This window comes from Theropithecus gelada, chromosome 8, assembly GCF_003255815.1.
Source record: "Theropithecus gelada isolate Dixy chromosome 8, Tgel_1.0, whole genome shotgun sequence".
Lineage (NCBI taxonomy): Eukaryota > Metazoa > Chordata > Mammalia > Primates > Cercopithecidae > Theropithecus > Theropithecus gelada.
The window spans coordinates 22,136,095-22,150,414 of NC_037676.1; the positions used below are offsets into that span (position 1 = coordinate 22,136,095).

The 14,320-nt window shown below is 43.1% G+C and overlaps 1 protein-coding gene across 2 annotated transcripts in view; it reads right to left on the bottom strand.

Moving 5' to 3' along the window:
• Window positions 1-13,446, bottom strand: part of ENTPD4 (ectonucleoside triphosphate diphosphohydrolase 4) — a 29,017-nt gene extending 15,571 nt beyond the window's left edge. For both annotated transcript variants that reach the window (XM_025393267.1, XM_025393265.1), the window contains exons 1-4: window positions 13,272-13,446; window positions 5,211-5,315; window positions 4,058-4,255; window positions 3,005-3,210 (exon numbers count right to left, since the gene is read on the bottom strand). In XM_025393267.1, coding sequence (XP_025249052.1) covers window positions 3,005-3,210; window positions 4,058-4,255; window positions 5,211-5,218 — 412 coding nt within the window. In that variant the 5' untranslated portion in view covers window positions 5,219-5,315; window positions 13,272-13,446. The remainder of the gene's footprint in view (window positions 1-3,004; window positions 3,211-4,057; window positions 4,256-5,210; window positions 5,316-13,271) is intronic.
• Between the last annotated feature and the right edge of the window lie 874 nt (window positions 13,447-14,320).

Here is a 14,320-nt window from a genome sequence, read left to right on the forward strand (position 1 = left end):
CTACACATTATACTTTCTTAGTTTTTCCTAACCCTCTAGCAACTTCTTCTGCAGACCTTACTTAAACGTTGGTGGCACTATTCAGTGCTATGTCCTTTTCTTCTTCATCAAAGCACACAGACCTGACTGAGCATCTGCTGTGTGTCACTGCCATGCGGATGGGCTCTTGCCCGCCCTCAAGAAACGTGCTCCCCATCTCGCCAGGTGAGCTCAGTACCTCCTGAGGCCGCTATCACCATCAGCATGCCACGAACTCCTAACTGTGCTACTGGCCATGCAGCGCTCATTAGCCTCCAGGTGAGCGTGGGGTAACTGTCCACCAGACACTGCCCGTGCGTGTCCTTGCAGCCACCCCCAACACATCATGGCAAAATCTGAATTCAACTTTCGCTACAAACCTGGTCTCACCACCGGTTACCTCCCTCCGAGGTTATCAGTGCTGGGCACCCAGTGGCCCAAGCCAGGGTCTTAAATGAAGTCCCTCTCCCTCATCCCAACACACAACCTGGGTTTCATAGATGCCCTCTCCTTGGTGCCTCTCACATGACTTTACTCCTCATCCCTTTGGACACACTTTCTGCCAGCCTGCCACAGCACATCCCACCCTCTGATCCTGACCATCTCCCCACCATTCCCGACCCAAATGATGCCTCTTCAGGCTTCCAATTCTTTTTGTGGTTCAGTGCCCTCCAGATAAGGCTCAACTCCAGAACAGCACATCCTGCTCTGCATAACTCACCCACCCTTATCTCTTCCCATGTTTCTTCTGTCGCCTTCAGCTACACTGAACTAACATTTCCACAGTGCACCTTACTGTGGCCTTAGGGCCTTGCTCAAACTCCACCACCAGGAAGAGTCTTCTCCATCCACCTCCCTGTCCCTTTTCACCTGGTTAACTCCTGCATAACCACTGGGCTCCAGCCTCCATAGAAGTCACCCTAACAGAACCCTGAAGACGACTCTTGTTAAATTCCATGCTTACTTCCTTTTGCTAGATGTACATTCATTACACCATATCAAAATTACCTATTTACTTGCCTGTCTCATTACAACTGAAAGCTCCTTAAGGGCACAAAATGCGTCTATTCAAACTTATACTCCCAGCACCTAACACAGTGCCTAGCAAATGGCAGGTGCCCAGCATGTATCTGATGAATGAATACATCAATGAATATTTCTAGATGTCATTTAGCCTACAATATTAAAAATGAGGGGCACTTTAGAAGTCTAAAAATTCCTTATTTCACACATTAGAAAATTAGAAACCCACAAAGATTAAGTGATTCATCAAAGGAATTAGCAAAAAATGAACTAAACTATAAGTCTTTTGACGCCACATACAATTCAATTTCAATGCAGTCAAAGTCCTAAACTAGCCAGACCCTATGAAGGAAATTTCTAGAGCTTTGCTGCAATGCTATACATGGAAATCCATGCTTGAGGACAGAGTAGTGCAATAAAAAAGTATTTTGACTTCCATTTCATACACTTTGTATAGTGCAAGACAGACCCATGTTAAGCCTGATTTTAATGAGATTTTCGTATATACTCTAAGATGATAATGTAGTTGACCCTTTGTTCTAAACAACTCCAAGGCATGGAAGTTTTCATCTTATTCCATGAGACCTGTTTAGTCACTGATGGGACCTGGTATGTGAAGCTAGATGAAATGCAAAATGCTTTATTTTTATAGTTTTCTCATAAATTTTTTATTTGATCAATATTAATTTAACTAAAAATGTTTCTAGATTAGGGATCCATAAAAATTTAAGGGGTAGAAATACATACAACTAAACTTAAAAGACACTCACTAAAAAATTACACGGAAATGTACTCTGATAAAATAATGCTGGTATATAGACATAGAGTAGGTTCTCTCTTTAACCTGAAAAGTGAGGTACAGACTTTAGATTTTCTGAGTAATATGCTGGTTCCTAGCTGCCCACACATCAAAGGATAATCAACTTGTTGAGGGCTGCCTGAAGGAGGAGGTGGGGTCTGAATTATTCCATGAAGAATGAGGACTCAAGGGGTCACCATTCTACGTGGTTGGAGACTCTTCTATGAGGATATGCATTTTTCTCACATTAAACTGAACATCCTTTTAAATTTTATTTCTGAAATGGGGATAATAAACTATAAAATTATTATTTATCGATATTCTCTAATAATTTACAAGATACATTTCCTGGATTGTTTGCATTTGATATTTTACTACTTTAATACATTAGAAAGATGAAATAAAAGTGCTGCATCTCTATTAAGATCAGTGGTCCACTGTTTGAAATCAGTGATCAACTATCAAGACATAAAAAGCTTGATTCAAGGCACTCCCAGTATCTCCCATTCTAAATGCTCCTGACAGAAGCTGCTGTCCATGGAAATGGTGATGACACAGAAAAAAGAGCACCATTGACATAAATTACCTAATAAGGAAGCCAAATCTAAACTTTTACATGTCACACTGGCTTAGAAATTATAGTATCTTTAAAAACTATACATAATTATTATTAGCTCTAAGTTCTGTGGTCACACTCACCAAACAATCTAGATGACTAGAACTATATTTGGCCAGCAATTTTTAAAAATGAAAAATATATGCCAACATATTATAGATTTTCATGAGTTATCTGAAATTACTTTGTCATTAACGATAGAGACCAATGACTACAACGATAGAGACCAATGACTACTAAATAGGAAAAAAACTCTCCATAGTTAATGCCAACCAGCAACCATCTAAGTAGATACTATGAGTAAGGCACTATTAAAATGCTACAGGAGACAAAAAGACATGTCTGTTTGGATGTTTTATCAAGGTGTTAGTCACCCTATGCAAAATGGACAGAAAAGGGAAAAGAAAGTGAAACAAGGAGACCCATCAGGTCCCGGTGTGAGATGTGACTCAGGGCTATGAGGGTGCAGAAAGAGAACGATATGAAAGACGCTGTGGAGAATGACGGGATGCACCCTGGTTACCAGGCAGATAGTCTCATTTACATACCCGGTTTTATCTTCATGACCACTGGCTTTCGGTTTTTATCCCTCATTTGCCTGATATCCAACAGATCACGTGGATTGCCATTATGCCTTGGCCAGCAATAGACAAATACTCGAGAGCCACTGCTACCACAGTCCACCACAATCCCGTAGTTCACACTGGGGTTATTGGTGTCTGTAGCTTCAATGTCGGTAACTCGTGCCAGGTACCTTAGATAGAAACACACGTACGCTTTGATTTAGACAGAGAATATCATCTTATGCCTAACAGAAAAAATGCAACGAACACCAAGTCATAATTTCTAAGCTATGTAGCAGCCTCATTATAACGTTAATACAACTGTCGAATAATTGAAGAGTCGAAAGAAAACAAGTGATAATGATAAAGATAATCTAAATCAGACACACACTTCTTTACAGAAGTTCACACAAATTCCAAAATGCAAAATTCTACTTCTAAACTGCCAACTCAAAAATCAGCTTAAAATATGTTACAGGAGACGCTTATGCATAAATAATTATTCCAGGGCCTCTTATAATATGGATTTGGTAGTTAGCAGTTAACTAGTTTCAAATGGTTTAACTGTTCATGCCATGATGTATATGGTACAGAATCTAGTTCCTACAGTTCCTTAAATTCCAACCTAAAGTCAAACGTTGTGAAGTCACGAAATGATTGTTATGGTCTGAATGTTTGTGGACCCCCAAAATTCGTATGTTGGAGACCTAATCACCAATGTGATGCTATTAGGAGGTGGGGTCCCAGGGGGGTGATTAGTTCATGAGGGCAGAAACCTCAGGGAGCCTCCTCGCCCCTTTCCATCATGTGAGGACACAGCAAGAAGACCTCCTCATCTCAGAACAAGGAATCAGGCCCTCACCACACACAAAACCTATGGCACCTTGATCGTGGATTTCCCAACCTCTAGAACAGTGAGAAACAAATTGCTGTTGTTGATAAGCCATCCAGTCTATGGAATTCTGTTTCAGCAGCCTAAAACAGGTAAGACAGAAGGTATGGCTTCTGGTCTAGAAGGCAAATGTTTTTATCCCTTACCTTTGAAATTTCTTGTCTCTGGTTAGTCGCCCATACTTATTTCGGATTATGATAACAGAAAAATATAAAAGTGAAACAGCAGCAGCCAGGACACTAATGACAATAATCTGGCGTAAATTGGTATTCAGAATTCGAGGACACCCTACTGGAGATATGCTAAAATGCCAAGAAGCAGGAAAAAGACAGGAGATGCCAATCCTGAAAGTAGAAAGAAAAAGATTTTAAAGGAATCTGCTCCAATGAAGCTTCCTTCACCTAAAGTGATCCTAAAATAAGATATTTGGCTTGAGCTACCTGAATTTCCCTATCTGTAGGTATCTGTATACTGGCATCTTGCATGTGCTACACAACAGCTACACAACCCATTATCATAAAACCATCTAAATGAGAATTGGCCCTGATGGTTATGACACTTCTGTGTTTTCCCCTTTTCTTGACAGTATCGTGTAGATTTTTTATTTTACCCTGCTTTGTTCCAAAATAAATACAGAATTAGAGACAGCTTACAAGAATAAGTTCAGTAACATAAATCTATAAATTGATCATGAAATCGGGTATGAGGATGATGAGACTAAACGGGAACGTAGTATGGAGAAAGGCATGTCGTAAGGTGGGCCTGCTGCAAATGCGACTGAGCTCATTGCCCATTACATCAGAAATACACAAATAGCTCAGGAGGAGCACATTTGCTTAACACTGAAGTCCAAGGCAAATCTCTCCCAGATGACTCGAGGAATGGCAGAAAACAGCATCTTAACAACACCCCCGTAACAAAATCAATAAATGAGTTTTCTATGTCCTGTGCTTTTAGAAATATTCCTACAAGACATTTCTGCAAATAATCAGGAACTTTTCCCCTCAGTTTATGTCAAGAATGAGAGGCTCATTCCAGAAATATGATTTGGCTTTAAAAAAGCTGCACTGCCTTTGGGATAAATTTTATTATATTACACTTAATTTCTTTATTATTCACCTTGAAGAGTGCTTCATGCATTAAAATACCTCACTGGGTCCTGGAAGAAAAAAGGTATTAAACAGAAGCACAGCACAACTTCACATTTTTCACTTGCAATTTAGATTTTTTTTTCCTCTCGAGATCTGTTTTTGTGTCACCAAGATTTCATGTTTCATGGTGATTAGGCCCATCACTCACCTCCCCATACTGAAAGGTCAGCAACAAGGCAATGCTCTGGGATTCAGTCCTTCTCACAAACAATTATAGAAATAATGCTGGGGTCCTCACGGAGTTAGAGCCCTCCTGTTCCAGGAAGTGAGACAAATCACAAAGATAGCATCATCAAAGAAAACGTCTACGTTCTTTAAGTGTGTGCTTAAATCCAGCCACATACAATCTATACATACATGATCCTTGCACTGAAGCTGTTGGAAGGGTCTATTCTGAGCAACACACTTCTAAGTTAATTTCATACTGTCCAATATAGACCTAAATCAAAAGAGATGATAATTGTCTGGTACTAGTTAGTGCTCTCTAACCAAAAGTGATCCCAAAATATCAGGATATCAAATACGCCATAAATACCTTATGGTACAAGGGAGATTTGGGGTGGAGGTAGGAGACAGGCAGAATAAATTGAATGTGAACCTGAAATGTCCATTCACTTGATAAATGTCTATTAGACTTCCCTTTTATATACAAAGTACTGTGCAAGGCACTGTGTCCCTAGTTAGTTCTCTGACTCCACCATTATCACTCCTCCTCCAGCCTCCAGGCCTCAAACTGCAGAGCAGACAGAGGCCTTCAGCCAGGGCCTCCTTCCAATCTGCTGAAGCCAAAGGACAAGCAGTCTCTATCTTTCCTCGGCCTCGCAAAGCTCCCTGAGCTCTCAAGACAGCTGTCTCGTCTGGTCTGCTTCTGAGCTCTAGAGTAACTGCTGCTCAGGATCCTTTAAGTGTTGTTCTCTGCCAACCCCGACTACTCTTAAGTTTCCAGGCTCTCTGTCTAGCCTCATTCTCTTCTAATACAATCATTACTGAGGCTTCAATGATCAGATAACTCAAATTTTTCTTTCTCCACCCCAGGCTTCTCTTCTACGCATCTTAAACAGCCTATGAGCCGTCTCTATCTGAATGTTGCACAGAAGCATGAGAAAATTCTAAAACTGCACCCCTAACAACTGCAGTCTTCACCCCTTTTTCTCCTAATCTGCTCTGCCCCTGCAGTCTCAATCTTGATCCCACAGAGCTACACAAATCAGAAACCAGACTCAAGTGTGATCCCTCTTCCTTCATCTTCCAAATGTAATTTCTTTTTTTCCTTTCTTTTTTTTTTGAGATGTTGTCTTGTTCTTGTCACCCAGGCTGGTGGAGTGCAACGGCACCATCTCAGCTCACTGCAACCTCCGCCTCCTGGGTTCAAGCGATTCTCCTGTAATCCCGAGTAGCTGGCATTACAGGTGCCTGCCACCACGCCCAGCTAATTTTTGTATTTTTGGTAGAGATGGGGTTTCGCCATGTGGGCCAGGCTGGTCTCGAACTCCTGACCCCGTGATCCGACTGCCTCAGCCTCCCAAAGTGCTGGGACTACCGGCGTGAGCCACTGCGCCTGGCCCCAAATGTAATTTCTTACCGATTCTTTTAATTTCTTTAACCTCAGCTTATCTAAAATCCCTTTCATTATCACCTTCTCCTGAGATCAGGCTCTTATCTCTTGCCTGCTCTATCAAAAGAGCAGACTAACTAGTCTTCTATCGGCAGTCTCAACCAGTGGCCCCACAATGCTGCCTCCAACACCCTCCGGCACAGATACTTTCTCGGAAATTGATAGCTCCACACTCCCACCCCTTGCTCAGAACCCTGATCAGATTACTTCTGTACTCAAAATCCACCAAAGACTGCAACCTACAAAGTCGTAGAGGATCTGACACCTGTTAAGGCTCTGACCTCATCGTCTACTCTCTCCTCCTTTAACACTGCATTGCAGTCACACTGATGTGCCGAGTGGTCTTCAAAAATGCCAGGCACTCTCTGGTCTCAGGATCTCTCAACTTGTTGCCCCCCAACTGCTAGGGAGTAATCCGTATGGCTCACTTTTTCATTCCCGTCAGGTCTTTACCCAAATGTCACCTTCTCAAGGAGGACTTTCCTGGTCACCCGATCAACAACTGTAATGCCTACCCCCTCCCCACCAACTCCCTTCCCTGCTTGATCTTTTCTCCTCAGCATTTATTTATTAAACGCTTATACAGTGCTCATTACGTGCCAGCCCTTGCTCCACACATTGCGCAAGTACTAACTTCATCCTCCTAACAACTTACAAGACAGACACTATTATCACAATACTCTATGGATGAAGCAGAGAGGCTAAGTAACTTGTCTAAGGTCACACAGCTCCTGGGAGGGGAGGTGGGATGCAAGCGTGAGAATCGACTCACCCTCGTCCTCTAACATAATGCGTGTGTTACGTTTCTCTTTTTTGTCTCTTCCTCCAGAATGGGAACTCCCCCAGGCCCAGGTTTTGGCCTGCTCAGCTGAGTGCTAGTTGCAGCTTTGCAGACCCCACGAAAGGGCCTGGCAAGAAGTTAAGTTTTAGAGTTCTGGGACCCAAAAGGGTTAAGAACCTCTATACTAGAGTGACCTTTCCAAAACAAACAGGGAATCATACCTCCCCATCCCCCAACTTTTCTCTCTCACTCCTTAGGGTATAAAAGAGATCCCTCATGATCTAGTCCGGTGCTCTCCACTGAGGTAGCCACTTGCCACATGTGGTTATTTAAAGTAATTAAAATTAAATAAAATTAGCCAATTAAAATTAAATAAAAGTAGCCACTTGCCACGTGTGGTTATTAAAAGTTATTAAAATTAAATAAAATTAAAAATTGAGTTCCTCAGTTGTACTAGCCACCTTTGAAGTGCTCAACTGCCACATACAGCTTCTGCATTAGTCAGTCCAGACATAAAACACTGACATCATCGCAGAAAGCTCTTTGCAAAGTACTGATCTGGGGCCCATCTTCTGTCTCATCCCGACAGACCCCTCCTATGTACCCTAGGCTCCAGCCACACGAAACACAAGCTACAGATCACTGAAATGCCTCTCATTCCTTGGCATTTGCAGAATGAACCTCTCCCTTGGGTCGTCAGTTGCATTACTAAGAATCAGTCCTGACACAAACCAAGCATGAGTCCTGGGTGAGTTTCCCTAATCCTCATATCCCCAGAGTGTTTGCTTATCACAGCAGTGGGATAAAGTATTACACTTGTGGTTGGCTTCCTCATTACATGACATGTCCCACTAGGGCAGGGACAGCCTCTTATTCTTCTGGTTCCCCAGTGACCAGTGCCTGCCACACAAATCATGGGTAAGTAACTCTTGCAGGTTTCACAAATGGCTGGAAATGGGAGACACAAAGATGAATTAGATACAGGCCCAGACCTTAAAGAATCTATAATGCAGTGGAGGAAATAAAACATACACACAAAGATATTAGACAGTAAAAAGTATGAATACTGCCTACCTGACAAAGGGAAAAAATCACTTTAGTTCAAGTTTTAATATGGTTTCCATATTGTACCCTGTACCCCAAATTTAGGACAAACAACGTCTGTGATTTAAAAGTGTACACAAAAAGTAAAAAGAAAAAAAAAATCAGTGATCTAGATCTTTAAATGGATTTTAATGTTTTTATAAAATAGCTACACAAGTTTAAAACTTCTATGTGCTTTAAAAAAAAAAATTCCCTCCTCGGTACGAATACACACAACTTGGGAAAAGTACTTGCAACGTGCGTGACAAAGAGTAAATAACCTTTACATATCCAAAGTTCTCATAAAGAAATAAAAGACAGACTGAATAGAAAAATAAGCAAAGACAATGTGAGATTATTGAAATGATCTCATTGAAATGGCTGATAAAATAGAACTACCAGTATTCAGATAAATAGAAATAAAAACAGCTATCAGATTGGCAGTCATGAAGGCCTGGTGATACTTGGCTAACAGGGGACGGGGAAAAGGTCGATGAGCAGTGCTGTGAGACTCTGGACAGGCACATCACTAACATTCTGGGGGTATTGGGGTGACACATACAAACATTTACGCATGCCGACCCTCTGCTCTACCCATCACACTTCCAGAAATTCATCCTTAGGAAGTCATGGGGTAAATTCACTAAAATATCTATAGGATGTTCATCATAGTATTGTGTGTAACAGCAAAACACTGTTACTAATGTCCACTGTGGGGTACATTTATGCAGTGGAATACAATGTGACTATTAAAGGTGATGATACAGATCTATTTATTGACATGAAAAAGATGTTCATGATATATTAAGTGAAAAAACGTCACCATGCTTGGGGGGGATAAAATGTTAGGAAAGAAACCAAAATGTTAACAGTGCTTAGTTATTTCTGGACAATGAGATCAGGTATCATCTTTATTTTCTTCCCTAGTCTTGCCTATATTTTTCAAAGGACATATATTAATTTTATCATCAGAAGAAATAACGATTTTTAACAAGCTACCTTTGACTGATGAAACCTTGTTTCCAGGATCAAATACTTTTCTGAACATACTGAAAAAGCCTATCTTAAAAGCCTATCAGGACACAGGAATTCCAATCCAAACACTAAAAAAAAAAATCAGTGAGAGCTGTGTGATAGCTGAACTGAGAACCAAAGAAAAGAAAGTTTTAGTTAGCAGCTTAAAGTCACAGTTAAAGGCAAACTGGTCCTTGGGGAAGAAAATCAGGACTACAAAGGTGATATGAGGAGTAACAAACCCAACTCCAAATTTCAAGGAGTTTGCAGATTGCCACAGAGAAAATACTAATACCCAGAAAATAACCAAGCTACTAATTCAAAGCAATGTTAAAGTACTCAAATTCTTGTTATAAGAGCTCAGAGAAGAGCACAGCGAAGGCTAGCTTTAGCAGAAAAAGATTTCTGGAGGTGGGAGGTCGATTCTGGATGGGGTGAGAAGAACACACTTCGAAGAGGAAGGTGACCGCGAGAAGGATCACAGTACACTTAGGAAACTTTGTGTCATCTGAGGTTTGTCTCAGGACTTCTTTTTTTTTTTTTTCTTTTGAGATATGTGATGATTTTGATCAAAAGGATAAACAGATATTTTAAGTTACAAAACTTGTGTTTAAAAGCAGAGAAAACAGGACAGCTTATAACTGCTGAAGCACTATAATTTTTACTCAGGACAAAAGTACGACAGATTATTGCCTAAAAGTTAACAATATGGTAATTTGATCTTCAAATGTAAACTCCAATTGTCCTTCTAGTTAAGAATCTTTGCACCAGGGCTCTGGGAGGCAAATTCAGTACCACCACATAAAACTGACATTTTTTTTTTTTTTTGAGACGGAGTCTCGCTCTGTCGCCCAGGCTGGAGTGCAGTGGCCAGATCTCAGCTCACTGCAAGCTCCGCCTCCCGGGTTTACGCCATTCTCCTGCCTCAGCCTCCCGAGTAGCTGGGACTACAGGCGCCCGCCACCTCGCCCGGCTAGTTTTTTTGTATTTTTTAGTAGAGACGGGGTTTCACCGTGTTACCCAGGATGGTCTCGATCTCCTGACCTCGTGATCCGCCCGTCTCGGCCTCCCAAAGTGCTGGGATTACAGGCTTGAGTCACGGCGCCCGGCCAAAACTGACATGTTTTAAAAAGGCCTAAATTGTGTTAGACCTATCACCAGAGAGATGCATTAACTCTCATAATTTCAGCTAGGGGGGCCCTGCTTGGCTGATCATTCTTTATTGGAATAAAGCCCATGGTCAGGTGTCAATGTCTTTGTCAGTCTCTCACTGACAGTTCTACAGACAATGACAAAAACAACGCAAATCAATCACAAAAGGAAATGGTTCCACTGGTGAAAAAACGCACGATGTAAGGAAACAGATGTTAGTGAACTCAAATCACAGGCAAACAAAATCACAGAGAAGTCAGCCTCTGGGAGAGCTCGGCTTCTGAATAAGCAAAGGTACCATAGGGAAAGGTACTTCAGAAAAGAATGATTTGACTATCAAAGCATTCAAGAGAACCTGGAAAAATTAAATTTGCTCTCAACCATTCCAGCAGCGTTTTGCTTTCTGAGAGTGAGAGGTTGATGTGAAGGCTGCCGGGTGGCAGGGTGGCACCATTACTCAGCTGTGACAACAGATACATGAAGACAACTTGATTTATTCTTTAAGAAGAAATGTACGTAGTTGCTATTTACGATCTGTATGTTCTTCAATATTTATCTTAACCATTTTAATTTTATTTTTCAATATAAAGTCTTAACCTCTTCCTCCCTCTCTATTCATTTGCAAAATTCTGGTTCCCATTTTAGTCTTTTTCTGGTCACTTTTCCTGCATTAACTCTGACTTTCCTCAAGTTCCAGTTCCACATTCCAAGCTCACTGAAGCCCTGTTACCGCAAACTCAATTAGTCCAAGTCTGGGGCTGAAATCTTCTGATGTAAACTAATACCACCCTCCAAATTCTCCAGGTCTAAGATGGGTATCACCAATCCCCATTGACCTGGATTACCTGGTTCTCAGCTTTGATTCCCACTTCCTGTGTTGACATATTCTATCATTCTCCAAGCCCGTCGATTCTTCCTCAGATATCCCTCATATCTAAGATGACCATAGCAGGCATCACTATCTCAAGACAGATCTCTTGGCGACTCACCCACCTTCTGCCTTCACTGTGCACACCACATTTTGCAGGCAACTCTTTGTAAAACACGGCCTTCAAAATATGACCAGCTAAGAACCTTCTGGAAGCCCAAGGATCAACAATAAGTTTCCTGTGTGGCACCTGAAACCTTTTATCCATCAACTGGTCCACCTTATCTCACCAACCTATCCTCTCATCAGTCCCAGATACCATCTCTCTGCTCTAGTGCGGCAGTTCTCTCTCTTCTCTCCCACACAAGCTGTCCCCATGCCTGCCTCAGGCACTTACTAACAGCACTTCCTCCAAGGCAGCGTGTCCTCCTCTCAACATTACACTTCTTTCAAAGCACAAGTCAACATTTTTCTTTGTCAAGATTTAACCTGTTACACATCCTGAGGTTTTCTCACAATTGGAATCGTCTCTTTATTCATGGGTATTCTATTTTAAGCAAACATGCTGAGTAAATACGTAGAGAATATAAATCCTTACATAAATGTTCATTTTTGTCTCCTTCCTAGACTACACCCTCAAGGGCCTCGGTCACACATTTCCTACTAGAGGAGAAGAATATAAGCCATAGATTCAATATGCAACAACTACAAGAGATAAATCAATGTTAAGGTAAACACAGAAATAAACGACTAAACTATACAAATTAGTATTCCATTTTATAATTCTAATATGTCAAACAGAATTAACAAATCTGATACAAAAACATCAAATATATAACACAAATAATATAACTCTTCTAGGCCTCTCTAAAGCTGGATAATTTGGTATTTTCATCACAAAAAGCAGAAGACAACAGACAGCGCAATGTGAAATTAACCTGGGCTTTGAGTCTCTAATTTAGAATTCTTCCATTACCTGTAGTTTACCTTCTAGCCTGAAAGTTCCTGAATCATAAAGGATCTCTTTGGTTTCCTTCGTGATAAACGTTCTCTGAAAACGCTCTGCACCAGGGTTCATCTAACTGGGGTCTGGAGCACCCTAAGGGTTCTGGGACATATTCTAGACCATGAGAGAATTGTCCCTTTAAAAGGGGTCCGCGCATTACTCAAGTTCAGAAACAATGCTGTGTATTATCTCTTTACTGCCCAAAGAGCTCCATTTTCCCAAGAAGAAATCTAACATGAAATCTGGCAAAAGCAAAGCAAAGCAAAGCAAAGCAAAGCAAAGCGAAAACGACAAGAAGCGCGAATGTCATTTAAAGCGGCAGACAGGGCCGGCTAGGTCCCCGGTGCAGCATCCGTGCTGCCCGGCCAAGCTCCGCCCATTCGAGGGGGGGATCCCGAGCGGTCAACCGAGGCGCGCGACCGCCAGATGTCCCCTGCCGGGGGCTGGGGGAGCGCGCCGGCCGCCACGGCTCACAGGCGCTGGTCCCGGGGCGCCCGGATGTGACCGCGCAGCAGGGGCGGCGGGAATCTGTCCGCGGGGCTAAGAGGGCGGCTGTTGGGGCCTGAGGCAGAGAGGCTCGTCCGCGGCCCGCTCGCCGAGCCGCTGGCCACCGCACTCCAACCCACCCGCCGTTGCCGGCCCCTTCGGCCGCCCGCCCTTCCCTCACTCGCGCCCGGAAGGCGGCCTTACCTGCTTGGCTGGCCGGGGACCCCGGGAGCGGGGGACCACCAACTGGCAGCATCACGGCCAGCCGGCTTCCTGGAGGCCGCGATCCCTTCCTGGAGCCGCACCCCCACCCGGCACCCGCCGGCGACGCGTCACCGCCTGCGCCAGGAGAGCGCACGCTGGTGGCGGGAGCGCGCACGCCGACGGGCGCGTTGAGCGCCGGGGGGGCGGAGCCTGATCCGGGATGATTGGAGTCCGAGCGCTGGGTTGTTTCGTGGATCCGCGTGGGCGTGCCTCCGCGCAGTGCGCGAGAAATGTGGAAGTGGTGGCACGGAGGCACCCAGTACTGTGGCGTGGTGCTCGTCTGGTTGTCAGCGAGCCGCAGCGTACTTAGGACACCGCAGTTTATCTTTCCTTAGCGCTCCTAACGGTTATGGAAAATAGCGGTTGAAAACCTAGTAAGGACTGGGCGTTGTTGCTCAACTCTTGACATTTACACCTTTGCCGGTAACTCTCCCTGTTTCACAGATGGGGAAACGGAGGCCCACACTTATTCAGTCTCTCTTGAGATCACCTAATTCGTGAGAGGTAGAGCCAGGATTTCATTCTTGCCTGTCAATGGCATATGTTAGAGCCTATGTTGGGGGAGACAGACTGCCCCATCCCTCCCCAACACACGCAATGGTTATGAGAAGAAATAAAGTGAGGACTGTTCCTGAGATTGACCCCATGACCTACACTTAGCTCAAGGCTAAGCTCTCTTAGCTCTCTGGTTTAGCAATAAACTGCTTTGAAGACACAGAACTTTGCACTTGAGAGCTGGAAGAGACCTTGGGAATCCCGGGTTCCATCCTTTCTTCCGCCTTGTATACAGGTGAATGCGCTGTGGCCCAGAGATAGGAAGTGACCAGCCAATCCAGTCACTTTAAAAGATTTTTAAAAACAAGAGTCCTAGAAACGTCTACTCAATTTCATTTATCAAGTAAAACAAGCTTAGACAGAACTCGAAGTTCTACGTCTTAACACAGAATCCTTCTTGGTCCAGCACCCGCCTAGGTCCCTTCCTCCACCCT